At 40.5% G+C, this 27,796-nt stretch overlaps 3 protein-coding genes across 3 annotated transcripts in view; all 3 read left to right on the top strand.

The window, feature by feature from the left end:
* Positions 1–670: 670 nt before the first annotated feature.
* Positions 671–3,147, top strand: surf2 (surfeit 2). The gene is made up of 6 exons (XM_080510031.1): positions 671–811; positions 1,347–1,498; positions 1,596–1,699; positions 1,807–1,992; positions 2,776–2,924; positions 3,002–3,147. The coding sequence occupies exons 1-6, from the start codon at positions 740–742 to the stop codon at positions 3,092–3,094; spliced, it is 756 nt and encodes a 251-aa protein (XP_080366157.1). The 5' UTR covers positions 671–739; the 3' UTR covers positions 3,095–3,147.
* A 3,552-nt stretch (positions 3,148–6,699) lies between these two features.
* Positions 6,700–16,981, top strand: surf4 (surfeit 4). Its single transcript, XM_080510030.1, has 6 exons — positions 6,700–6,900; positions 11,142–11,328; positions 11,433–11,509; positions 11,597–11,640; positions 12,988–13,174; positions 15,892–16,981. The coding sequence occupies exons 1-6, from the start codon at positions 6,853–6,855 to the stop codon at positions 16,156–16,158; spliced, it is 810 nt and encodes a 269-aa protein (XP_080366156.1). The 5' UTR covers positions 6,700–6,852; the 3' UTR covers positions 16,159–16,981.
* A 3,608-nt stretch (positions 16,982–20,589) lies between these two features.
* Positions 20,590–27,796, top strand: part of ass1 (argininosuccinate synthase 1) — a gene marked incomplete at its 3' end in the record, with an annotated part of 41,708 nt that continues 34,501 nt past the window's right edge. Inside the window, exons 1-4 of the mRNA XM_080509859.1 lie at positions 20,590–20,626; positions 23,740–23,894; positions 25,268–25,336; positions 26,548–26,736. Of these exons, the coding sequence (XP_080365985.1) occupies positions 23,793–23,894; positions 25,268–25,336; positions 26,548–26,736 (360 nt within the window). The 5' untranslated portion in view covers positions 20,590–20,626; positions 23,740–23,792. The remainder of the gene's footprint in view (positions 20,627–23,739; positions 23,895–25,267; positions 25,337–26,547; positions 26,737–27,796) is intronic.

The raw sequence follows: 27,796 nt of genomic DNA, 5'->3' as shown, positions 1-27,796 counted from the left end.
ATTTTATTACATTTTTTTATACCGATAAACTTCAGCTGCGAATTGAAGAAACATTTTTTTCTTTTTGGGGGGATTAATAAATAACAGCTTCGAGCTACAAATAAAATGTCGTTGGTTTATTTCGGGATTTGTGACGCTGAAGTGAAGAACGACACGTCTGGTTTTACAGAACGTCAGAAGAGTGAGAGCTCCTGTTTCACTTCCTCTCTGTGAGGCCGACCGTGGGTCAGCTGACTCACTGCTGTCACGTGATTAAACCGGTTAAACATGACTCAAACGTAGAGGAGCTTAAACTGATTTAGATCAGATCGTTTAAGTTCCTTAAAAAAATAACTGATTCAGACACGTGATCCAGACTAAGACAGACTGCAGAAGAAAAGAAGCTAATTTCAATCAGAGAGAAATAAAGATGAGAGGAGAAAACATAACAGTTCAAAAGTTAAGAATATAATTACACCTATCTGTGACATGTTGCACGTAATGTCCTATAGGTGGCAGTACACTAGTTGCAGTTCCGCCCTTAGAACAGAAGAAGAATCTGTCACTAAGGTGCAGTTCCATTTCTACCCGCTTGATGGCAGTAAGCCGCGTTTTGCTGTCAGGAAGCCTCCGTTGAAAACAGAGAAGAAGTTCCGCCGCTGGGGGGCGTAAACGTCTCCGACCACCCCGTCAAACCCACGTGTGGGGCTTTTCTCTGGATTAAACTCCGAACGACCGCGTTTGAGAGCGTTTCTTCGCCATGGACGAGCTTCCTGCGGACCTGAGAGCGGTTCTCCTCAACCACCCGTTCCTCCAGCTGACGGATGGGAAGGTTTGTGACGCTAACTGAGGCTAAAATACACTTGTATTCTGCATTGTGATGCTAACTGAGGCTAAAATACACTTATATTCTCCATTGTGATGCTAACTGAGGCTAAAATACACTCCTAATCTCCACTGTGATGCTAAATTAGGCTAAAATACACTCATTCTCCATTGTGATGCTAAATGAGGCTAAAATACACTTATATTCTACATTGTGATGCTAACTGTAGGTAAAATACACTCGTAATCTACATTGTGATGCTAACTGAGGCTAAAATACACTCATATTCTACATTGTGATGCTAAATGAGGCTAAAATACACTTATTTTCTACATTGTGATGCTAACTGTGGCTAAAATACACTCGTAATCTACACTGTGATGCTAACTGTGGCTAAAATACACTGATATTCTACATTGTGATGCTAACTGTGGCTAAAATACACTCCTAATCTCCACTGTGATGCTAACTACCCCATGATCTCTCTTTCAGTGGCTTTCTGACTTGACCAACTGTCGTTCAATGCTGCACTTCATTCCAGATTAAATGTACCCTGAACGGCCACGAGTTTCCGTGCAACCTGTCGGAGCTGCAGAAGTTCATCCAGGGGAAGAAATACGAGAAGCTGAGCGCCGCGGCGGAGTTCAACTACAGCCAGTATGAGCCGCACGTGGTGCCCAGCACCAAGCAGCCGTAAGGAAGTCCTCCTGCCGCCCCATTGTGCGGAAGATGAACTGAATTAAGACGAGCCGAGCTGCACTTTTGACGGCTTTTCTCGTGTGTCTTTCAGCAACCAGCTCTTCTGTAAGCTGACGCTCCGACACCTGAACCGGCAGCCGCACCACGTCAACAGACACGTCAACGGGAAGCGCTTCAAGAAAGCCCTCGCCAAATGTGGGCACACCTTCTCGTCTGCACGTACCGGAGGTGTTCGGAGTGAAACTGATGACCGACCCCCGGCGGTCTTCTTCTTCTTCTTCTTCTTCTTCTTCCTGCTGTAGATGAGGAGTGTGTGAAGCAGGGCGTCGACTTCATTCCTGCCAGGCTGAAACAGAAAAGGCCCAAAGAGCCCAGGGAGGAGTTTGAGAGGGGGCGGAGCTCCAAACAGGGAAACGGCGTGTGGGCGCCTTCGTCCAGTGGCGACGACCAGAGCGATTCAGACGACAGCATGAGCGACCTTTACCCTCGTCAGTCTCCTCCTCTTTTTTTTTTTTTTTTTATTGTGAAGACCTAAAGATGTTCATTGGGCGTTGGTTCTCCTCCACCACACGGTCGTTATCGGCCCCGTTTGCATGACACGCATGGCGGAATTTACATTTCGGGAAAAACTTTCACGGCAGAAACGCAAAACGTGGTTGACCTGTAGGGCCTGTTTGTTTTTCTTTAAAAAAAAAGAAGCTTTGAAACCACAAAGACTCGATTTGAGTATTTTAGGGAAAGTTGTGTTTTCCGCTGCTTCCATGGAAACGGAGTCGAAGCATTTTTATTTTTTTTTAAGTTGTGTTTTCCTCTGAGATGGACACAGAATCTTCTGTTAAAAAAATTCCGTCTGTCCCGTTTCCACAGAGATGGAGTTGGGGCATTTTCAAAAAGATCCATTTTATCCAGTTTCCACCGAAACGAAGCGTTTTTCCAAAAATGTGCATTTTCTCCCCCCCCGTTTCCACTGAGATGGGGTTGGGGGGGGGCATTTTCAAAAAGTTGCATCTCCACTGTTTGCAGGGAGATGGAGTCAAACTGTTTTCTATAAGTTGAGTTTTCCTCCCCGTTCCCATGGAGACTGAGCATTTCCCCCCCAAAAATTTGCATTTTACGCAGTGACTGAGGCGGAGCGTTTTCAAAAAAGTTGCTTTTTCAGTGGCTCCGAGCGCCGTTACTCTAAAAACAGACGCCAACGCCTGAAATCAAGGAGCTGCGTCTCAGAAAGATCATTATGTCGTTGACCGCCGCTTTCCTCCTCGTCTCCTCAGCCTCCATGTTCACGTTAAAAAACCAGACGGAAGGAAGCACGGCGAGAGGAGAGGAAGAGGAGGAGGAGGAGGAAGAGGAGGACGACTTCCAAACAGACGAGGACGAGGCGATGGAGGTGGAGCAACAAGCTGTGCAGAAACGCAAAAAGGCGAGTGGACGAGTTTGTGAATGAAAAAGGCGGACGAAGGCGCCGTGGTTAAACGTCTCGGTGTTTCCTCCGTCCAGGTTCAGGCGGCGGGAAGCTTCCAGAAGAAATTCAGAAGTGAGCGGTGGAAGTCGGGACGCAAGAAACCCGGGAAAGTGCAGAACGGGAAGTAGGAGGAAGAATCTGAACCGTCGGAACACGTTGATTCTATTGTTAAATTCTATAAAATTACAGGTTACAAAAGATTTGCAAACCTTGTTTTGTTTGTGTTTTTTTTTTTCCCCAAAGACTCAAGGCGGGTGAGATTCCTTTAAGGTGTGTAAAAGTCTTTTAAAAGGCTTCTATCGGTTATTTTATCACAAAATAAATCACACGACTTTTCTTTCAAGCCATAAAATCTGAAATCGGTTTTACACGATGAAACTTATTTTGTTTCCCCGTAAAGAGTTTAAAATATGAACTGAATTGAGTCTAGTGACTCTTAAAATGTAAAATTACACAGTAAAATTATCTAAAACGATCTTCAAAATCCTAAAAAGTCAACAGCAACTGTTGACTTTTTATGATTTCGAAGATCGTTTAGGTTCCCCGACTGTAAATCAACTAGAAATCGGTTCATATTATTTAAAATAAGACTGCAATGTTCCGCACAAACACACAATAAGACACGAAAAGTGCACAAGTCACACGCTTGCATAGAATCGATAAAAGATGTAGCCGATGCAATAAAACAAATGTGCATTCAAAACGGCTGAACTACAAATTAAAAGCTGAGTAAAACAATCCGAACCGGAGTGAGGGTGGGTTCATTCAGTCTTGGTGAGAGAGTGAGGCTCAACCTCCCACAATTTAAATACTCCTTGTCTTGGCGGGTAATCCAGTAACTCCGGCTGCTGCCCCCCCCCCCCCCCCCCAACACGTCTAGACATCCTCCACAACGCCCCCGAAACTCCTCCTCCCTCCCAAGGCCGCCAGATAAGAAGGACGTCCTCGGTTTCTGTCATGTGAACAGAAGCAGCAAGTTGGTTTCTTATTGGTGTGACTGTCAAAATAAAAGCCCCAGAAGAATATGGACTGGGATTCGTGGCACCAGGGAGGAAAATGTGCAGAAGTAATTAAGGAAAATTAATTTATATATGTATATATATATGAGGAAAAGCTCTATCCCGTGGGAAAAACTACTGGGAGGGGGGGACAGAGCCTTTCCTCAGCTTTAAAACGAGGTATTACTCATGTCGCTACGTGGACTAGCAAGCGCGCTACGAATGTTTTTGTGGCTTTTCTAGCCTGGGGTCTTTATGTTTAGAATGAGTGGGAGACCTATCCAAGATGGCGGCGCCGAGGGCACGTCGCATGATCCGTGCAGCATCTAATGTTTAGAACTTGGTCCCGCAAACGTTGGCGAAGGTGTGCGCTCTACTGAGCGCCGCTCCGGCGACAGGCGACCATTGTCTCCAGAGTGCATTGTGGGTAACGATGGAGGCGGCTGGGTGGTTTTAACCCTCCTGCAGATGCTCATTGTTTACCCCGGGGAGGAATTCCTGGACCTCCGAGCTTCGGAACAAAGAGGCGTCTTTGTCCTCCGCCGTGGCCCAGCTCGTCTTCGGAGCCTCGGTCGCGGCGGCCGACTCGGCTAGCGTGACCTTTTTACAAGGCGCGGCGATACGAAATGAAAGGTCGCCGAGTCGTTTCCCTGTAAAATTGATGCCGTTGGCCTTTCGGAGCCTCGTTCAATTTATGGACGTTGGTGGCGACGAGACGGACGACTGCCCTTTTAGGAACCACCTGACGAGGAAGCGTCTTCTGGACGATGAACGAACGGAGCACAACGTCAGATTTACACCATTTTTTAAGTCGTCCATCCCATAATAATGGCCGCCAGAATTGAAAGGCATCTTTATTTAACACTGGTTCTCACTCAAAGACACGCAGTCCTCTTGAACTGGATTTTCTCTTAATTTAAAAAAAAAATATGTTGGATACCAGTGGGAAGACCTTTATTTTTTTTAACTCGAAATTATATTTGGAATGTTTTTAAGTTTACAATATCTATGAATATTTTTGTTTGTTAGTGTTTTCCAGATAGGAAGATTTATTAATCATTCTAATTCTTCTCTGGGGTTTAATGAGGGTCTCTATGTGTTCTCGATGGATATCACCAAACATGCGCTATTATTTTGTAATATTGTGTGGTAGAGGAAGGAGTTTATTCTAACTTTTTATGTGTAAGTGTGTACAGTTAAAAAGTAACAAAATTTTTTATATATTTTGTGTAATTGAGTATGATTAAAAAGTATCTGATACTTTTTTACTTTTGAGTATCTTTTTCATTTTTATTTCAACTCGTATGTGTAATTGGGTAAATTATAAAATAACTGATTGTTGTTTTACTTTGAGCATTTTTTTTTAATTTTTATTGTACTGTCATTCAGTACAATTTAAGAGTGACTGATATTTTTTCACTTTTGAGTGTGTTTATGTTACTGTTTTATGTGTAAAAAAGTAACTGGTACTTTTACTTTAAACTTTTTTTAAACTTTTACTTTATATTTTTCTTTCTAATTTTAACTGTATTTTGTATAATTGAGTACAATTAAAGTAACTGATATTTTTTCACTTTTTTTACTTTTACTTTATTTTTTAATTAATTCTTTTATATAATTGAGTACAATTAAAAAAGTTACACATTTTTTTTTTTTACTTTAACTTTTCTATTTTTATTTATTTTAACTCTATTGTGTATAATTGAGTACGATTACAAAAATTAACAGATCATTATGTTTTTTACTTTATTTTTTTTATTTTTAAAATTTATTTTAACTTTGTATAAATGAGTAGAATTTAAAAAGTAACTGATATTTTTTTACATTAACTTTTAAATTTTCTATTTTTTTTATCAATTTTAATTGTATTTTGTATAATTAAGTACAATTAAAGTATCAGTTTTTTTTACTTTAACTTTGAACTTTTCTTTTTTTTCAATTATTTTAACTCTATTGTGTATGATTGAGTACGATTAAAAAAAAAGTACCAGATAATTTTTTACTTTTTCTACTTTCACTTTTTTTATTTTTAAAATGTATTTTAACTTTGTATAAATGACTAGAATTTAGAAAGTAACTGATATTTTTTTTATGTTAACTGTTAAATGTTCTTTTTTTTAATTATTTTAACTGTATTGTGTATAATTGAGTACGTTTAAAAAAAGTAACAGATCATTTTTTACTTTTTCTACTTTCACTTTATTTATTTTAACTTTGTATAAATGAGTAGAGTAAAAAAAGTAACTGACTTTTTTTACATTAACTTTTAAATTTTCTTTTTTATTATTATTTTAACTGTATTGTGTACAATTGAGTACGTTTTAAAAAAGTACACATTTTTAATTTTAACTTTTCTTTTTTTTTTAAATTAATTTTAACTCTATTGTGTATAATTGAGTACGTTGAAAAAAAGTAACAGATCATTTTTTACTTTTTCTACTTTCACTTTATTTTTATTTTTTTAAATATCTTTTAACTTTGCATAAATGACTAGAATAATAAAAAATAATAATAACTATTACTTTATATCCCGGCGACCCCTGGAACTCGGAGCCCCGTTATCCCCGGGGCCAGGGCGGCCGGGGCCCCGGCCTCCGGGCCCCCGGGCCCCCGGGCCCCGAGCTCTCCGGGTCTCGGGCTCCGTCTACGTGGCATGCAGCGGTTGCAGCACCTTGTAGGGGGGCTCCGCTCCGTGTCAACGTCAAATCGCGGGGCATTGTGGGGCGGAGGCGGCCTTTTCTCTGGTCGGAGGGGGAAAGCTCGTTCCAGTAAATAACGTTCACCGGGGAGGAGGACGGACCAGCAACAGCAGCAGCAGCAGCAGCAGCCGCCCCGACACGTCCCGCACGGAGCCCGGAGCTTTTACACACGGTGATATTCAGTCCACCATGGGGCAGGAGGATCTCATGAGCACCGCCGAAGACGTGGCGGACCAGGTAACTTTTCCCCTTCTCGTTAGCAACGTTAGCCGCTAACGGGGCACTTTTAACTGGTTAGCATCGAACCCCCCCCCCCCATCACCGGCTAATTTTCACCCCGTTTTTAACCCGGACACCCCGGCCTCTGGCCGTGTGTCCGTCTCCGAGTTCACCGAAGGAGTCCCAACCAGCCTCCCGCGGCCGGTTGCCGGACTTATCTCGGTTAACTGAGAAGGGGGGGGGATGTTCTTGTTTCTCGGTGCTAACTCGTTAGCTCCTCCGTTAGCCTCGCGCTGTCACTTCAGACCGCCGGTGGTTGTGAAACCCGCTCGCGAGCGCCGAACAACACGTATCCCTCTGATTCCTCTCCTCGCGCACAAACACCCGGATTGTTGAGCTGTTGCTTCACCGCGATCGCGTTTTTCTCAACTTTCAGCCGCCGGCATGTGGCCTTGCTGGAGGCGTCTCACCACCTGGAAACCCTGCTTTTTGCTTTATTTCGCTGCCACGTCGCTCATTTTCAGTGATTCTTTTATGAAAGTGTGTGTGTGTGTGTGTGTGTGTGTGTGTGTGTGTGTGTGTGTGTGTGTGTGTATATACTTCCTGTGCTGTCTGCAGAGGTGTACTCTTGTACTTTACAAGTGTACTCATTACAAAAGAGTTACTTTCGATTGCATTGTCTGTATAAAATTAAAAAAATAAATAAAAATCTACTTCATAACGTCTTATTTGAAGCAGGAATTAACACTTTATCGACAAATATGAAGGAAGTTCTCGCCGGCGGAAGTCAAAACATGAAAAGTACATAAAAGCCACAGTTACAAGTAATCTGAGTACTCTGTCCATTCCCTCCCCCTTGCTCAGAATGGCCTTCAGTGGAAGTAAATAAAAGGGCTCGAGTAACGGCCTCGTGTGTCTTTTGTTGTTTTGTTTTGTTTGTTTGTTGTTTTGCAGGCCAGAGATAATCTTAAACACAAGAATCAGTGCAGATTTATGGCGGCTTGTTTTCAACTCGAATCGCACGCATGACAAAATGCAGCCCTTCCCTCCTTTCTGATAACACCTGATTGATTTTAACCCCCTCCTCCCCTCCCCTCCCTTCTTCCTCACCCCTCCTCCTCCTCCTCACCCCTTCTTCTTCTGCAACATTTGCTTTATTTACTTTTCCAGCACGTCTCTTGTGTGCAGAGACACAACACTTAGGAACAGTCTATTCCTGGGCTCCAGCAGCAGCCTCTTACTGGGCTCCACATTCACCCATTCATGTCTCGCCCTGAAAAGTGATAGTGGGAGTTGGTGGAAGCTGATTGGCTGCCGGGGTTTGGCTGTGCTGATGTGGACTGCTGAGGGGGCGGGGCTACACTGTAGTGTAGTGTGTGTGTGTGTGAAGCAAAAAAGTCTTTTATTATGTTTAGTATGTTATTCTGTATGCAGAAGTCTTGTTTAAATATCTTATCTTTCATTTGCTAGAATAAAAAAAAGTCCAATTTAAAAGAGTAGAACATAACAGGTGATTATGTTTACACAGGTTATTATGCATAATGTATATTATTGCAGGAACTTGAGAAACTAAATTTCTTTCATCCCCCCCAAAAAGTTCCACTTTCAACATAGGGGAAGCAAGTGACCCGCCTAACAAACAAAATACATTTTAAACCAAAAATAAATAAATCGTGTAAAAAGCAAATTTAGTATTTGGAGTTTTATTTTTGGCAAAAAAGAACCAACAGAACAAATAACTCAGTTGTTCAACTAATCAGCTGGAATGATGTTGGTTGAAGGAAAAGCTTATACACGCCTACCCCATCGCAAAATATAAAAAAAAACATGCTATGTAGATAAATAATACTATATTTACGATACATATTCAATATATATGATACACAAGTTTTATATGCACAGATTGTACATGCATATCAAACATATGTACATATAAACGCACACATACGCATAAAATAATAATTATTAAACTGGGTCCGGTTTTAAGTTGATTATTTCACACTTTGGACTTGCGACTTTTAAAATGAACTTTTTTTTTCTTCTTCAGGAATTAAAATCTAAAATGGAAAGAACAAAAAAAAACTTTTTTGTTATCAACAAAAGAAACGATAGATTAATTCCTCCACTTTCCCTAAACTGCTGTTGCTGTGCTGCTTATAAAATATCCCACAAATTTTATTTAAAGGGAAAACTGACATTAGACTCCTGTGTTATTGTCGGAAACCAAGAAGTTTTTATCCTATGTCACTTTTAGGGCACTAAAATTCAACTTGCGCAACAAGCACAGCCGGTATTTTTACCACGTTGTACAAAACGAATGAATTAAAGTGTAAATACTCGAGCTTTAATTGCCTCAAGACATGATGTTTAGAGCAGGAACTGGAGGAGCAGGTTTTCTGCCTGAGTTTAGAAATGGCTTTGTAAAGTGATGCAACAGGAAGTCCTGAACACAAGTGATGACGACTCGACCTTCAGCAAAAAGGACGATGTCGTCGACGAACGACAGTCCGAGGTTCAGCAAGGAACTCCAAACTTTATCCTCCATCAGCCCACACTTCTCAGTTACTCTTTTCTTTTTTCTCTCTCTCTCTCTCTCTCTGTCTCTCTCTCTCTGTCTCTGTCTCTGTCTCTCTCTCTCTCTCTCTCTCTCTCTCTCTCTCTCTCTCTCAGAAAAAGCGTTTCTGAGAAGTGTGTTGGAACGGAGGATAAAGTTTGGAGTTCCTTGCTGAACCTCCAACATTTTATTTTGGAACAATTTATCAAAGTATTTATGTTGGAGTGTATCTGTCTCTTATTGTATTTGATTTATTTCTTGTTGCAGTACAACAGTTCCCATAACTACACTCCCTCGAATAAGCAAACATGGTTTGTGATATTTAAAAAAAACCTTTAAAAATTAGCTAAAACGTGAATCGTTCTTCAAACGATGGAGTCACATTCCTGATCCATCTTTTCAAAAACGCACTCTTAAAAACATCAGCGTCAAAAAAATACTCTGCACAGTTTTGTAAACTTTCAGCAACTAAAGGCAAATACGACACCGTTTTGAAGTTTGGTGTCCGTTTCCACGACGACGCTGCTCGGAAACACTGAAAAATGCAACTTTTTGAGAATGATCCAAATCGGAAACTCCAAAAAAACTGCTGCGTTTTTGTGGGTTAAATAATCCCTTCAGTTCTGAAACCTGCTTTTACTTCACATTTTTCTAGGTTTAGTCGGCGAGAAGTTGGAGAAAACAAACGAACTGAGAATGTAAATAAAAACCTCCTACAGTTACTGGAACATCTGTAAACTTTCAAAAAGCACATTTTCAAACGTATTGAGGAAAAGGAAAAATAATATTGGCGAGAGGTATAACAGTGCACAAAGATCATGTTTAATGTAAAAAATCAAGTTTCATGTAAATGCTAGAAGCTTGGATAATGTATGAATTCAACCAACGAAACTTTTTACACAACAACACTTGTTTCTTTAATAATATAAATCTCTTTATACTCTTCAATCTGAAGGAACAATAATCTACATTTTAACTTTGTTTTTGGTCTGAAATAAATGGGATATCATTCATATTGGAGCTGCCACACCTGCTACCATCCTACTACCTACTGCCACACCTTATTTATCGAATTGATCACTTTATATCCATATACATGGTTTTTTTAATAACACGGTAAATGTGTGTCATGTATTTTTATTATATTGGTCAATAACAAATCGAAACCTCCTCCATTTCCTGCTCAGGCAACTTTCCTTCCAAACCGTAAAAAGTTATGAAACTTTGGGATTTGGAAGTCAAAATAATCAAAAATACGTTGTATCAAAAATACGAGCTAGCCGCTAGCTAGCCGCCCGTGCTCCTTTCCTCCTCTCTCTGGTCTCTTCCAGGCTCAATCTTTCATCAAGGCTCATAAAACGCCGACTATAACTTCAAAACACTGTAAAAAGGTTGATATTTAAGAGGGAAACAAGCCGATATAAACACAACAGATCGAGATCTGCACAACTCGTGACGTCACACATAGGCTCCGCCCACAACGGCCCACGAAGAAGAAGGATTCCCCCCGACTTCCTCGGCTGCAGATTCAAAATTCAAATAACTTTATGCGACAACAGTGGTGTGGCAGAGTCGGAGGAACCTTACAAGTAGAACCCCAACTATCGTTTTTTTGCAAAGTAGTGTTTTACTTTAAACTACCCAGATTGCCGGATTAGCCCCGCCCACTGACGCTCTCCTGTGTGTGTGTGTGTGTGTGTGTCAGTTCCTGCGGGTGACCAAGCAGTACCTGCCCCACCTGGCCCGCCTGTGCCTCATCAGCACCTTCCTGGAGGACGGCATCCGCATGTGGTTCCAGTGGAACGAGCAGCGGGACTACATCGAGGCCACCTGGGGCTGCGGCTACTTCCTGGCCACGTGCTTCGTGCTGCTGAACCTCGTCGGGCAGCTGGGTGAGCGCCGGCCTTACCCCCCCCCCCTCCCCCCGTCGCCACGGCGACCGCCGCTTAACCCCTCTTTAAAACGCCTCTCCTTCTTCCTCCTCCTCCCCCCGCAGGCGGCTGCGTCCTCATCCTCAGTAGAAACTTTGTACAGTACGCCTGCTTCGGCCTGTTCGGCATCATCGCGCTACAGGTGAGGGCGCCGCCTTGCCGCCGCCGCGTCGTCGTCGTCGTCGTCGTTTCTCTCCGGCGTGTCTGAACATGTCGTTTCTCCCCCCAGACGGTCGCCTACAGCATTTTATGGGATCTCAAGTTTTTGATGAGGTGAGTGTTGCGCGACACACGCTGGGTTCAAATCAGTAGGATGATTGTTGTTTGGGCCTCGATGTAAAGTCGCTGAGTCGGCTTCTACTGGGGTTTTTTCTTTTCTCTCGCATTGAAAGCTGTAATCTGCTCGTAGCGACGGCGGGTCGGAGCTCCTCCACTCTCGGGACCAGTTTAATGAACGTGGCCGAGACCCGTGATTTTACTGGAACAGAAACCGGCGGCATGAATCATCAGACGCCGTGAAAAAAAACCCTCCGACTGTTTTTAATCTCAAAATGTTCCAGTTTATCACGAGATGAACTGGAAATTAGTGCTGGAGCACAACGACCAGGGTTTAGTACCACAGTGTGGCTCTATTTAACTCATTGATGGAGGAAGATGCTCTATAATCTGATGTTAGAGGAGGAGGATGCTGTATAATCTGGATTAGAAGAGGAGGATACTCCATAATCTTATGTTAGTGGTGGGAGATGCTCTATAATCTGATGTTGTAGGGGGAAGATGCTCTATAATCTGATGTTGTAGGAGGAAGATGCTCTATAATCTGGATTAGAGGAGGAAGGTGCTCTATAATCTGGATTAGAGGAGGAAGATGCTCTATAATCTGATGTTAGAGGAGGAAGGCGCTCTATAATCTGGATTAGAGGAGGAAGATGCTCTATAATCTGATGTTAGAGGAGGAAGACGCTCTATGATCTGATGCTAGAGGAGGAAGACGCTCTATAATCTGATGTTAGAGGAGGAAGGCGCTCTATAATCTGATGTTGGAGGAGGAAGATGCTCTATAATCTGATGTTGGAGGAGGAAGACGCTCTACAATCGGATGTTAGAGGAGGAAGACGCTCTATAATCTGATGTGAGTGGAGGAAGACGCTCTATAATCTGATGTGAGTGGAGGAAGACGCTCTATAATCTGATGTTAGAGGAGGAAGATGCTCTATAATCTGATGTTAGAGGAGGAAGATGCTCTATCATCTGGATTAGATAAGGGAGATGCTCTATAATCTGATGTTAGAGGTGGAAGATGCTCTATAATCTGGATTAGAGGAGGAAGACGCTCTATAATCTGATGTTAGAGGTGGAAGATGCTCTATAATCTGATGTTAGAGGAGGAAGATGCTCTATAATCTGATGTTAGAGGGGGAAGATGCTCTATAATCTGATGTTAGAGGAGGAAGACGCTCTATGATCTGACGTTAGCAGTTAGCACATGAAGCTAGCTGAGGGCAGCAGCTCTCCATCATGTCATTCGGCAGATCAAGTGAAAGAGGAGGGAAGACGCTCTATAATCTGGATTAGAGGAGGAAGACGCTCCGGCTCACGCTCTGCTCCCTGATTGGACAGGAACCTGGCGCTGGGCGGCGGCCTCCTCCTGCTGCTGGCCGAGTCGCGGTCTGAAGGGAAGAGCATGTTCGCCGGCGTCCCCTCCATGGGCGAGAGCTCCCCGAAGCAGTACATGCAGCTGGGGGGCCGGGTGCTGCTGGTGCTCATGTTCATGACCCTGCTGCACTTCGACTCCAGCTTCTTCTCCGTGAGTACCTCCACCCTCCCCCACCCCCCCCGGACAGTCCCCGGTTCAAATCCCACTGCAAACACATCGCCGCCGAGGCTCGTGTGAAACAAATGTCACCTGATAAGCCGGTGCCAAAGTAAACATGTGGATCACGTCGTTCCACCGCGGAGAACAAACACTGAAGGATTTATTTATTTATTCAGTTCGACTGAATACTGAGAACAAAACTCCAGGTTTGATTTTGATTCGGTACAAATGTTTCTAGCTTGAATGCAGCAAAGTGCTGGACGTGTGTCGTCCTGAACCATGTTGGGTCATTGAGACTTTATTGGGGGGGGGGGGGGGGGGGTCTGCCACGTTTAGATTCTCTGGTGTAGTACCGCGCTCTGAACACTAGAGGGCAGTAATGCAGCAGGATGGTTGAACGCTGACGGCTCCTCTGGCACTGGAGCCACTTCCAGGTCAAAACGTTTGTTCATCTGAAGAAGAAGAAAAAAAATGTTGTTGGAATATAATATTTTGAAACTCAATGTTCAAGGTTTGAGCTTCAATTTTGAAAAAAAACTTAAAACACTGTATTCAAAATAAAAATAAGTGTATGAAAAGTTTTTCCGCTTTACATATAATTTTGATTCGGCTCTGGTATTCTTACTGATAAAATCCTTTATTTTCATTTTTCACTTAAATATAGTTATTTTCAAATCCTGTTTTCAAGTTTAATTTTAAATTATTTTTTTTCATTTCAGGTCGTTTTTTGTTTTGTTTTTTTTAAGTTTAAACTGGTCCCTGTTCAGGTGTAGGTGGGCGTGGCTTCTACTGGAAGGGGGCGTGGCTTCCTCTGGTGAAGGGTGTGGCATTGAGAGTGCAAGGGTTACAAAGAAATCTCAGGGCGTTGCCCTGATTGTGTTTCCTTCCCTGAGATTGAAAGTCGGCTCGTATGAACGTTGTTGAAAAGGACGACTGACGGTTGAGCTGAACACTTTTAAAACATTAAATATTCTATCAGCTGACAGGATGAAGTCGGTTCCTGCAAAGCTACTTGCTGCATTGACGCCTAAAAACGTCTTGGATGATTTCCACTGTACCTTTGGTATTTATATTTATATCTGTATTTCTTCAGTGCAGGTTGGCCGACGAGGACGCCATTGTCCTCAGCAATACTGCATTCACATTTTTATGTGGAAATCTGAAAGTTTTTTTTAAGTATGGATGTTAAAATCAACAATCTGTAATATTTTTAACATTTTTAACAGTTGTTAAGAATTGTCTAAACCAGCGTGTAAAAGCGATCCGTCTCCTCGGCGTAATGTTATTTACAGCCGTCGGGCGAATACAGAGTAGAGTTCCATGTTTCAAAGTACCCACTGTTCCTGAAGGCAACACAATCTGTGGAGGCCACGCCCCCTCACAGTGGAAGCCACGCCCCCCCCACGCCAGAACGGGGCCAAACTTTGAACCTGGAAAAAAATAACTGCATTTAAAATAATCATATAAAATATGAGTGAAAAATGAAAGTAAGAATTTTATCGAAATAATTCCAGAGCTGAATCAAAATCATATGTAAAGTAAAAAAAAAAAAACTTTTCATACACTTATTTTTATTTTGAATAGTGTTTTTATTTTTAAAACCTGAAAGTGAAAAGGTTTTGAAAGTTAAAAAAAACTTGGAAACACCTACATTTAAAATAAATATATATATATGTATATAAAATATGAGTGAAAAATGAAAATAAGAATTTTATCAAAATAAATCCAGAGCTGAATCAAAATCATATGTAAAGTGAAAAAAACTTTGAATATAGTGTTTTCAATTTTTTCAAAATTGAAGATCAAACCTTGAACATTCAGTTTCAAAAAAGAAAAATTTCAGTCCCTTTTTTTCTTCTTCTTTTTTTCCCCAAATGAACAACCTTTTTTAACCTGGATCTCGTTCCATAGAGGAGATTTTATTTTCTGAACCATGGATGCTTGAAAGTCAATAAACAGCAGGTCAGATTCAATAGATGGACAGATGCACTCTGTTCTTTTCTTTTTGATAAACTCGCGTCTCTGAAGCGCAGGAAAGAACAGAAATAGTGAGATGAAACGTGAATTTGATCGGCGAGGAGCGTCAAAAACCTCAACGGAGGTTTTTTTACGAAACGATCTGCTGCCACTCGTTTTAATGCGCGCCGCGGGTCGAAACGCAAGAGGAGAGTTTAGACCCGCTGACTTTAAAAACATCAAGACGCTGTTAAAATTTTTAAAAATGTTTAAAAAAAAATGTCGAGGATAAGCTAATAAAAAGTTTTTTTTGGCACAAAAAGTCATATTTTGGGCGCTTTTGTGCAAATAATTCAATATATAATTAGACGTTGGTGCTCAAATCATCAGTCGATCTATTATTTTTTGCTTTATTTCTTCATGCGCGCATTTAAAGACGACGGGTTTTATTTTTGGAATCAGATCCGAGGACGTGGGGTGATCCCTGATTTGCAAATGTAGTTTTTTTCCCCCCCGTTTCCACGGAGACGACGTTGAAGCATTTTCCAAAAAGTTCCGCATCGGTGGCTTTTTTTTTTCTTTCTTTTTGCATTTTCTTTGACTCCAGACAGCGTTGCGGTGTCGACGGACCAAATTCCCGTTTTCACTTGCGAACGTGTAATATTCATCCCCCCGGTGTTACGGAAATTTCTGCGTGGGGACGCGATCCGGTGTAAAAGCGGCTTTTCTTTTTTGTTGGTTTGCTCCGGCAGATCCTGCAGAACATGGTGGGGACGGCGCTCATCATCCTGGTGGCCATCGGCTTCAAGACCAAGCTGGCGGCGCTGACCCTGGTGGTGTGGCTGCTCGCCATCAACGTCTACTTCAACGCCTTCTGGACCATCCCGGCCTACAAGCCCATGCACGACTTCCTCAAGTACGACTTCTTCCAGACCACCTCGGTGATCGGCGGCCTGCTGCTGGTGGTGGCGCTCGGGCCGGGCGGCGTGTCCATGGACGAGAAGAAGAAGGAGTGGTAGGCAGCGCGCCCGCGGAGGGGGTGAAGGTGAGGATCCCCCCCCCCCCCCCCCCCCCAACCACCACCACCACAACGAGTGGGACACAAAGACCCTCCCTCCATCGTCCCTCCAGGCCATCCCAGCAGGGTACTTTCTCCTTTTTTTTTTTTTTTTTGTTATTTTATTTTATAATTTTTTGGGGGGGGCCAAGAGACAACCTCAGCCTTCAATGGACAGTTTTTGGGTTTTTTTCCTCCTCACTGCTGAGTTGTTTTGTTGGTTTTTTTTAAGTTTATTCAGCAAAACTACAAAGGCCCTTAAAAAAATTCAAAGTTCAAAGAGAGAAAAAAAGAAGAAGAAACGAATAATAAGTGGAGCGTTTTATTTTTGTTCCTCGCGCAGAAAGAATGAAAAAAGAAAAGATCATTGTACTTGACGGTTTGCTGCCTTCTCATGTTTACCTTCCGTGTTTTCTGAATAAAAATCCAGCAGTTTGAAAGGGGAAGTCTGCGCTTTGATCTCGGGACAGACAAAGAAGTCGCTCCCGGCTCCAGATTGAACCTTCTTCCTTCTTTTTTTTTTTGTTGTTTTCTTCACCGCCGTCGTCATCGTCTCTCTGCAGCACTGTCGTTTTCTCTTCTTCACCTGTTCGTCCTCGATCGCGACTGAACTCGTCCACCAGGGGGCGACTGTGGCGGGACGTGTTCGTTGTTTTTCTAAGTGGTGGATTGCAGTTGTACTTGGTCGAAAAAAGTTTCCACACCGTCGTTCTAGCTCCAGGACTCGTTATTTTTTGGGCACTTTGTACCGTACGTCTTTGGCAAAAAGTAGTGAACTGTGTATGACGGGAGGGGGGAGGGGTGGGGGGAGGGGCTGGACGTCTGTGAAACACCATAATTCTGCCACCTAGAAAAAAGAGAGGACAAAGCAGAGTCAGTAGCCATATGGAATTTTGTCTTTGCTCTGTGTTTTTTTTTTTTTTTTTCTTGCCCCGTGTAAGAAAATATAAAGAAGAAAAAAAATAACAAAAAAAAAAAAAAAATCAGTGTATTGATTTTCAGAAGTTTATATTGTATTTTTGATCATTTGTTTTTTTGATTTTGGAAGTTCATGGCGAAGAAATAAATATTCAAAAATATCAAATCACTGGCTGAGTACAATTAATTGTTGAGGAAAACTACATAGTGTGTGTATACACACACGCACACAGAAATATATATATATATATATATATATATATATATATCTTTCCAGACAGACTTGGTTTTGTAATGCAAGATGGATTTTATTTATTTTTTGGGGCCAATTTTATCAAACGGATTCAGTTATTTATTCCAAACTATTTGCACAAAAGAAAAGGAAAAACAAGACTAAAAAATATTTGTCTTCTCTGGTTTCGCTGCAGCTTGTCGACCAGCGACATTCTATTATACATATAAACTATATAAACTTCACGCACTGGAAACGAGCCAGAACAAGGCAGAGGTGGCTTTTGATATCTGGACCTCATTATGGGGCAAAAAAAAGTAAATTTTTTTCTAATCTTGACTTTAATATCACACTTTGTCCCATCGTCCTCCACCACCAAACACCAGAAAAGTTCACTGCACATTTAAGTCTGTAAAGTGAATTCAGCCATTTTTTTAATCTTAAACACGTTCATACAGTGTGTATATTCATATATATATTAATCCTATCATTTGACAGTAACGACACACGTCTAAGTTGTGGTAAGACAAACTTAGAACACGTATGTATTCTTACTTTACACCCATTTTAGCAGCTTTGTTTTAAGAAGTCGTCCAGCGAGCACGGAACATTCCCTGTGGGTTCTGTGTATAACGTTTATCATTTAATATAATGTGCTTTTAATTTTAGCTGATAATAAACCAAGGACAGATCATAGAATGTATTGTAACGTTCCTTTGATGTGCTTTGTGAACAAAGCTACAACATTCTGTCTGTAACATTAAGAGGATATTTTGGGGACATTGCTTCGGCAACAGATCATATAGAATGTTCTTTTACAAAATTGTCATTTATGAGACCACATTTGTTATGAATTGGCACCATGAAGATTGATTTATATTTATTCTACTAAATGAATCAAAGGTAATTTTTTTTTGGCCAATAAATCTACGTAAAGTAGCAAAAGTAAACTTGAAAGTAACGCATGCAAATTTTACATGTATATTTTATATAGTATATTTTTTTTATCCTAAGGGTTGAACGATTATATAACGACGTCGGAGATTCAGATCCAATATTCAGCATTTTTCAATGCTCTTTGTTTCGATTGCAGATCAGATAAATATGCTGCTTTTGCTCTGATAGCGTTTCTATTGATCCTTTAACTAAAGAAAGTGTAGTGGGCGTATGGTATTTGCCTGCAAAACCTATAATAGTAGACTGGAGTAGAGTACTTTTACCTCGGAGATGTATTTCAGTACAGTTCTTAAATAAATAAATTAAAAAAAGAAGAAGAAGAGATGCACGCAATATAGAGCAACATATTGAAAATGATTTTGGGCGCATTCTAAGATTCAAGTTCCAGTCTTGCGTCAGCAGCTATAACGTAGGAATGGTGACCTCTGACCTCTGACCCTGCCGGCTGCAGCCAATCACAAGCCAGCCGGACGCCAAGCTAGCCATTGTGGCTAATGGTTCACTGAGACGTTCTCTCGACGCGAAGCGCCAGAAGAGGAGAGAGAGGAACGTCGGAGGAACATTGATTAAAAGACGGTAAGGTTCCAGAAACTGTTTTAAACTGACCTGCTGCCGAACTCGTAGGCCACGCCCCCTCGCGGTAGCCACACGTCTGTGACGCGGCATTTTTTTTTTAATTTCCGGCTGCGCAGTTTATTTCTCGCCTCCTGCGATGTGAGGGAATGCATTTCGCTGAACTGTTGCAGTAATAAAAGAGAGATTTTTTTTTAAACGAGCCGCCATGTTTGTCCGGTTTTCACTGGACCGGTTTAAGTGATGCGTTCAGGTGCATCACGGCATTTTAGCGAGCCACGGCGCTCAAGACAGGAGCGACGCTAAGAAGCTAAATATGATTAAAATATGACTGACAGTTATTAGCGATTGGTTCGGCAGCGTCACTCCAGATCTGCGCACAGTTTCGTCCTGTTCTACACGTGTTTTCATATAGTTTTGCACATTATTGTGGTGAACTGTTTGAGTAACCGTATTGATTTTCGACATTTATGAACGTTAAACTCATTGATTTCTTTTTTTGTGTGGCGTACCAGACAGGTCATTCCTTTCAGTGTTAAAAATAAAATAATAAAGAGCTTGTGACGGATGTTTGTTTCTCCTGTATTCTGTGTTTTCAGAAGTTGCTTCTAAAAAGAAGTTGTATGCTAACATTTTCAGAATGTTTTTTTTTTTTTACCATTTTGGGAACAATCAAAACAAAACAGCTTTATTGTGTCGAGCACATGAGTGTATAGTGTTCTACCGATGATGTCACTTAACCAAAATATTTTTTTAGAATGTTTTTGTTTTTAATGTTTTAATGAATTAATTAAAACATTAAAAAAAAATTACATTTAAAAAACAAATAAATCAAAAAAATTATTGATTCCAAAAAATTTATTCAAAATTTTTAAAAATTACTTTTTAAAAATAAATAAAAAATGGATTAAAAAAAATAATGCAATGTTTAAAAAAAAAACATTTGCTAATTAGCTAAGAACGTTACCCAGGGTCATTGTAGGAACTTAAAGAAAACGTTCTTCTTCTTGAGAACATCGGGGTATAATGTCCTACCCATGTTGTTGCTTTTAGCGTTTTAAGAAGGTTACCGCCAAACGTTTTCGTACTGCTTTCGGGGAACGTTATAGGTCATTTTGGGAACATGCTGTATATCAATCCTGGCAATTTACTGTATTTTTAGTGGATTTCTTTCTTTTTTTAATGGATTGTTTTATTAAAAAAAATTTTTTTTACAAATTCTATTTTTTGTGCTCTTTTTTTGCTCTTGTTTAGAATTTACATATGTTTACACATTTTAATTCCTTAATTTTATAATTTCTGCACCTTTTTACCTTGAGCTGTTGTACGTTTGTGTTTCCCCCTGGGGGGGAATAAAGCTCTCTACTCTGATGAAAACATAATGAGAACATTCTCGGGTGTAGATATACGACCAACGTGTCACAGTTCTTTCTTTCCACTTCATTGGAAAACATTTTTTTTCTTGGTTGCATTTTTATCATATTTTAAAATTTTGCGTAAAGTTTGAAATATTAATCTTGTATATTAATTATTTAGAACCGAGCTCCACTAATCTGTTCATGTTTCGGGTAGGGGGGGGGGGGGTGTGTGGGTTCCCCCCCTTCCCAGCGGAGCCCCCGGCCCCCCCTTGTGACGGCTGCGCCCCTGCGCCCGGTTCCAAAGCAGAAGCCTCCGCCACGCCGCGCTCCTCTCCCCACTCTTCCAGCCTCCAGAGCTCCGGCGAGACACGGCAGCTTCTCTCCTCTCTTCCGTGAGTAAAAAAAAAAAACAAAAACAAAAACTTACCGTCCTTTCCTCTTGCATCGCGTCGTTAAATCGTCTGCAAAGCGGCGGCCGCTTCGTCGTGGAGGGAAAACTGGTTGAATCCAGAGATTTCCAGCCACGCGAGGACGAGGAATCCACTTTGTGCCTCCTGAACATCGCACGGAACCTTCCTGTCATTTGTATTAATGCACTTTTTTTTTTTTTTTTATTTCCCCCACCCTGCGATCCGTGCAGATAGAAAAAACATGCATGAATTAATCTGCAATTAAAGTGACAATTAAACAAAGCAACAAAATGACAATAAGAGCAACAATGTAACGATGTGAGTGTTTCATCATGCCGGGAAGCCTCGCGCGACCCCGCGGGGTGAACCGACGATTAACCCCTTGTTATAAATGACATGATCGTCAGTTATCGGGTGGTTCTTGTTCGCCAGACGCGCAGGAAACGATCCGCGCGGTCGTGGAACGTTTTTTTTTTTTTTTTTTAATTCTATAAAGCTCCGCGTTTATGTGGTGAAATCGAGTGAGGACATGTCATCATCCGGTTCAACCTGCTGACACGTTGAGACTCTGGCAGGAAGCATCCCGCGAGGAGGACTTCAGTAAATAAAAAAAAAAAAAAAAAAAAGAGGATCTGAGTTTCATAATATATTCAGCTTATCGTCTTTTTTTCCCATTTTTAACAGTTCTGGTCTTATAAAAAGTCATGCAACTTTAAGCATTTATGATTTTCATGACTTTACAGGAAGTTATAAAATAAAAGATAAATTTTTTTTTATTAAAAGTTTATTTTTTGTTTATCATAAATCCTCACACGTTTACAACGTGGTGGATTAAGGACTTTTAACTTTCGTTGACGCCATTGAAAGAATGTAATGCCAAATATCTTTAAAAAAAAAAAAAAGTTATTCATTACAACAAATATAACCTTAATATTTATTTTGCTTGAGTTCAGTTTTAGTGACATTCCGAGGCACTTTTACAGAAGAGAGGAAGTGAAGAAGAAACGCGGCTTTGATTGATACGGAGCGAAACAGGAAGTCCCGCCTTCCCGCCTCTTTAGCCCGTGGTGGCTAGGCTAGTTAGCTCGCGGCTAATAGGTAGCCACAAACAACAAATTTCACAACTTCAACAGGTTTTAATTAATCATAAATAATATGTCTTTGAGATATTTTTGGACGTAATTATTTGGTTCTGTAAAATAAAATAAAAAAAAATAAACAACAAAAAACATTAAAGTTTAACTGTAAAGGTTTATTATGGAAGTATTTTACTGGTCCGCTTGAGATTAATTATTCATTCATGTGCATGTGGAACGTCACACTATTGCATTACTACTGATTTACATGATTTTTATAAATATTCTCAATATTCACACAGAAATTATCCAATAGATTTTATAACGAGGCTCCGACAGGGATCATTTTTATTTGAAGGAATCATGAAATACTTCAATATTTTCTTAGTTTTCTTGTGTTTGATGGACTAAACTGATGGGAGACGTGTCTCAGTGTCTCAGTGTCTCTGACATCTGGACAGTCCATCAAGCTCAGATCACATGTTGCACACGTCTTAACGATATTTGATCTGATGTTAGATACTTGAAGTATTCTTGGACTTGTCTTCTTGTTTGTCCCCTGAAGTATTCTTGGACTTGTCTTCTTGTTTGTCCCCTGAAGGATTCTTGGACTTGTCTTCTTGTTTGTCCCCTGAAGGATTCTTGGACTTGTCTTCTTGTTTGTCCCCTGAAGTATTCTTGGACTTGTCTTCTTGTTTGTCCCCTGAAGGATTCTTGGACTTGTCTTCTTGTTTGTCCCCAGAAGTATTCTTGGACCTGTCTTCTTGTTTGTCCCCTGAAGGATTCTTGGACTTGTCTTCTTGTTTGTCCCCTGAAGTATTCTTGGACCTGTCTTCTTGTTTGTCCCCTGAAGGATTCTTGGACTTGTCTTCTTGTTTGTCCCCTGAAGGATTCTTGGACTTGTCTTCTTGTTTGTACCCTGAAGTATTCTTGGACTTGTCTTCTTGTTTGTCCCCTGAAGGATTCTTGGACTTGTCTTCTTGTTTGTCCCCTGTGGTATACTTGACTTGTCTTCCTGTTTGTCCCCTGAAAGATACTTGGACTTGTCTTCCTCTTTGTCCCCTGATGGATACTTGACTTGTCTTCTTGTTTGTCCCCTGAAAGATACTTGACTTGTCTTCTTGTTTGTCCCCTGAAAGATACTTGACTTGTCTTCCGGTTTGTCCCCTGTTGGATACTTGACTTGTCTTCCTGTTTGTCCCCTGAAAGATCCTTGACTTGTCTTCCTCTTTGTCCCCTGATGGATACTTGACTTGTCTTCCTCTTTGTCCCCTGATGGATACTTGACTTGTCTTCCTGTTTGTCCCCTGAAAGATACTTGGACTTGTCTTCCTCTTTGTCCCCTGATGGATACTTGACTTGTCTTCTTGTTTGTCCCCTGAAAGATACTTGACTTGTCTTCCGGTTTGTCCCCTGTTGGATACTTGACTTGTCTTCCTGTTTGTCCCCTGAAATATCCTTGACTTGTCTTCCTCTTTGTCCCCTGATGGATACTTGACTTGTCTTCCTGTTTGTCCCCTGAAAGATACTTGGACTTGTCTTCCTCTTTGTCCCCTGATGGATACTTGACTTGTCTTCTTGTTTGTCCCCTGAAAGATACTTGACTTGTCTTCCGGTTTGTCCCCTGTTGGATGCTTGACTTGTCTTCCTGTTTGTCCCCTGAAGGATTCTTGACTTGTCTTCCTGATTGTCCCCTGAAAGATATCTGACTTGTCTTCCTGTTTTGTCCCCTGAAGGATCCTTGACTTGTCTTCCTGTTTGTCCGCTAAAGGATTCTTGGACTTGTCTTCCTGTTTGTCCCCTGAAAGATCCTTGACTTGTCTTCCTGATTGTCCCCTGAAAGATATCTGACTTGTCTTCCTGTTTTGTCCCCTGAAGGATCCTTGACTTGTCTTCCTGTTTGTTCGCTAAAGGATTCTTGACTTGTCTTCCTGATTGTCCCCTGATGGATCCTTGACTTGTCTTCCTGTTTTGTCCCCTGAAGGATTCTTGACTTGTCTTCCTGATTGTCCCCTAAAGGATTCTTGACTTGTCTTCCTGATTGTCCCCTCTGTCAGTCCAAACACATCACCATGTCCAAAGGCACGGTGGTCCTGGCGTACAGCGGCGGACTGGACACGTCCTGCATTCTGGTGTGGCTCAAGGAGCAAGGCTACGACGTGATCGCATTCCTGGTAGGGTTCCCAACGTGTGTGAGAGTGTGTGTGAGTGTGTGTGAGACAGTGTGTAACAGGTGGCGGTGTGTGTCCTGCAGCTGCTGCAGCCTGTAGCAGGCAGTTTTCACCCGGTTCAGGATTTGTCTCCATAAAGACCCTGCAAATCTGCCCGGATTTACTTTTTGCCCCCCGAGCGACTCAGAAGTGCACCGCAGGCAGAATTTCTACCCATTCAGTGGGGTTGTGGGTCGGGGGGGGTGGAGGGGGGGTGGAGCCCATTCAATGTTTCTGCCTCCGCGGGGGAGAGAAAGAGAGAAAAGCTGTGATTGGAGGGCAAACAATTCATGAAATCACCAAACGATACACATTAATGGAGGGAGGGGAATAAAATAATGCAGTTAAAGGTGTGTGTGTGTGTGTGTGTGTGTGTGTGTGTGTGTGTGTGTGTGTGTGTGTGTGTGTGTGTGTGTGTGTGTTTTCTCAGCGCAACGATAGTGCGTAAAGTTTTTCATGCAATTCTTCCACTATGACGCGTCGTATTGTTCCAAGTGTAAGACAATGAATAAATTAGCAAATGTTTTTTTTAAACATTGCATTATTTTTTTTTATGCCATTTTTTATTTATTTAAAAAAAGTATTTTTTTTTAAATTTTAAATAAATTTTTGAATTAATAATTGTATTTATTTATTTGTTTTTAAAATGTATTTATAAATTTTTTAATGCTTTAATTAATTCATTAAAACATAAAAAAATTAATTAATGTTTTAATTAATTTAAAAAGTATACATTTAAAATTAAACTAAATAAAAAATGGATGAAAATAATGAAAAGTTTTCTAATTTATTCTTTTTTTAAATAAATAAAAATATTAATTTGAAAAAAAATGCACAATGACTTACAATTTAAAGATAATAAAGAATATATTTATATATTAATACATTTTTATATTTATTGTCTTTCAATTGTAATTCATTGTACAACTTTTTTGAACTTTTTTTTTTTTAATGATTCAACAAACAGTATTTCTATCCTCTTATTCATTACCAGCTGTGACCATGTGAATCTTCGCCCTGTCACCGTGGAAACGCCCCCCCCCCACCACCTCCCTAGTCCTCTCAGCATTAACATGAATAATATTGAATGAAATTTCTGTGTTAATGCAACTTATTTCAGCGTCAAGATGTTTTTATAAAAAAATGTTTAACCAACATTTGCACCGAATAATAAAAAAAAAAAAAAAAAAAGAAGGAGATCTTGTTTGAAGCATGTTTTCATTCAATCATTACTCTGGTCTCAAGAAAATTACAATTTCAATACGTAAGCCATCGATGTCTCTGACACGTTGTTCTTCAGGTTTAACTATTGCCCCCCCCCCCCCGTGTCTCTCCAGGCCAACATCGGACAAGACGAAGATTTTGACGCGGCTCGGAAAAAGGCAGAAAACCTCGGAGCAAAGAAGGTGACGAGGCCCTGAAATGTGTTTTAATGATTCAAATCCCCGAGTGACGCTTGTTTATCACGTCGGGCTTCTTGTGCCTGTGCCTCTTCTGTATGGGCTTTATTACAAAGAAAAAGGCCAAAATTATGATATTATGGCCTTCATTAGATAGAAAAGGGCCAAAACAATTACATTATTAGCTTCATTACTTAGAATAAGGAAATATTTGTGACATTATTGACTTTATTATAAGGAAAAGGGCCAAAATTACGACATTATTGACTTTATTACAAAGAAAAAAGCAAGAATCATGACATCATTCGCTTTATTACATAAAATCAAGACAGAATTATGACATTATTGACTTTATTACAAGGAAAAGGGGCAAAATTATGACATTATTGACTTTATAACCTAAAAGAAACCCCAGTAGATAGATAAACTTTATTGTCTGCCCCCAGCAGTGACAGAACATCTTTATTTTATTGGCTTTATTACGTAGCATAAAGACGAAATTAAGATATCATTGTCTTCATTAAATAGAAAACAGCCAAAACAATTACTTTGTTGGGTTTATTACATAGAATAAGGTAATAATTATGACATTATTGACTTTATTACCTAAAAAAAAGTACAGTATTGGCTTTATTGCATAGAATAAAGACACATTTATTACATTATTGACTTTATTACCCAAAAAGAAACTTCAGTATATCAATAAACTTTATTGTCGGCCCCAAGCAGTGACAGAATATTTTATATTATTCGCGTTATTACACAGAATGAAGACAATATTATGACACTATTGAATGTAGTGAAAGAAAATAATTATTTATTATGATTAATATTCCTGAGAAAAAGTCCAGAATTATTACATCGTCGCCTCCGTCATGTAGAAAAAAGCCCAAATTGCACAATTATTGACTCGGTTACAGAGAACGACGCTGATTTCTTGATGCATTATCAGAATATTGGCGCCATTTTTAAAAGTGATTTTTGTTGTTGTTGTTGTTTTGAATGCTATTAGATCAATGGCAAACTGTTATTATAAAAAATGGATCAAATATTCGCCGACACTACTGGAAATGTATTACTTTCTTGGCTTTATTACATTGAACAAAACAAAAACAAACATCCAACCTGCAGTACCGGGTTGAGCCACCGGGTGGTTTTTTTTGTTTGTTTGTTTTGTTTTGGACTCAACGTCGCCCCCTGCTGTGGCTCCCCTGCAGGTGTTCATCGAGGACCTGCGCGCCGAGTTCGTGCAGGACTTCATCTGGCCGGCCGTCCAGGCCAACGCCGTGTACGAGGACCGCTACCTGCTGGGCACCTCGCTGGCGCGGCCCTGCATCGCCCGCAGCCTGGTGGGCGTCGCCCGCAGCGAGGGCGCGCAGTTCGTCTCGCACGGCGCCACCGGGAAGGTAAAGGCCGCGGCCGCCACGTCCCTCCACCGCCGGGTCCCGTTGAGATCGGCTTCTTGTTTGACGTCGTCCCCATTTTCTGGACGAATCTGGACGTTTTAGGAGGGAAAATGTTTCAGAGTTTCAAAATAAAAGGTTATTTTGGGACTAGTTTTAACAACTCGAGATGAAACCGGGCTGAATATGAGCCGTCGGCTAAAAATGTTTGATTTAAATGAATGAATGAATTAACCAGAACTTAAAACTTTGGTAGGAATGCATAAAAAAGATGAATACTTTGTGAAAATGTGCCTTTTTTAAATTAAAGATTTTTTTTTTTACCAAAATAGGAAAACGTTCTCATATTAACATTTGCAAGAAGATAGACGTCGTCCCCATTTTCAAATCTGGACATTTTAGGAGGAAAAATGTTTCAGAGTTTCAAAATAAAAGGTTATTTTGGGACTATTTTTAACAACTCGAGATGAAATCGGGCTGAATTTGATCGTTCAACTAAAATGTTTGATTTAAATGAATGAATGAATGAACCATAACTTAAAACTTGGTAGGAATACATAAAAAAGATCAATACTTTTTGAAAATGTGCCTTTTTTAATTTTTTTTAATTTATTTTTTTTTACCAAAATAGGAAAACTTTCTCATATTAACATTTAGAAGAAGATAGACGTCGTCCCCATTTTCAAATCTGGGCATTTTAGGAGGAAAAAGTTTCAGAGTTTCAAAATAAAAGGTTATTTTGGGACTAGTTTTAACAACTCGAGATGAAACCGGGATGAATATGAGCCGTCGGCTAAAAATGTTTGATTTAAATGAATGAATGAATTAACCAGAACTTAAAACTTTGGTAGGAATGCATAAAAAAGATGAATACTTTGTGAAAATGTGCCTTTTTTAAATTAAAGATTTTTTTTTTTACCAAAATAGGAAAACGTTCTCATATTAACATTTGCAAGAAGATAGACGTCGTCCCCATTTTCAAATCTGGACATTTTAGGAGGAAAAATGTTTCAGAGTTTCAAAATAAAAGGTTATTTTGGGACTATTTTTAACAACTCGAGAT

The sequence above is a fragment of the Blennius ocellaris genome (assembly GCF_963422515.1).
Source record: "Blennius ocellaris genome assembly, chromosome: 15".
Classification (NCBI taxonomy): Eukaryota; Metazoa; Chordata; class Actinopteri; order Blenniiformes; family Blenniidae; genus Blennius; species Blennius ocellaris.
This window is presented reverse-complemented; position numbering and strand designations above follow the sequence as displayed.

Excerpts from the sequence above, each read along its gene's own strand:
- surf2 (XM_080510031.1), top strand. The coding sequence starts at position 740 with ATGGACGAGCTTCCTGCGGACCTGAGAGCGGTTCTCCTCAACCACCCG. Across the intron at positions 1,499-1,595 it reads GTGCCCAGCACCAAGCAGCC|CAACCAGCTCTTCTGTAAGC; the intron begins GTAAGGAAGTCC and ends TGTGTCTTTCAG. Across the intron at positions 2,925-3,001 it reads CTGTGCAGAAACGCAAAAAG|GTTCAGGCGGCGGGAAGCTT; the intron begins GCGAGTGGACGA and ends TCCTCCGTCCAG.
- surf4 (XM_080510030.1), top strand. The coding sequence starts at position 6,853 with ATGGGGCAGGAGGATCTCATGAGCACCGCCGAAGACGTGGCGGACCAG. Across the intron at positions 11,510-11,596 it reads TCGGCATCATCGCGCTACAG|ACGGTCGCCTACAGCATTTT; the intron begins GTGAGGGCGCCG and ends TTCTCCCCCCAG. Across the intron at positions 11,641-12,987 it reads GATCTCAAGTTTTTGATGAG|GAACCTGGCGCTGGGCGGCG; the intron begins GTGAGTGTTGCG and ends CTGATTGGACAG.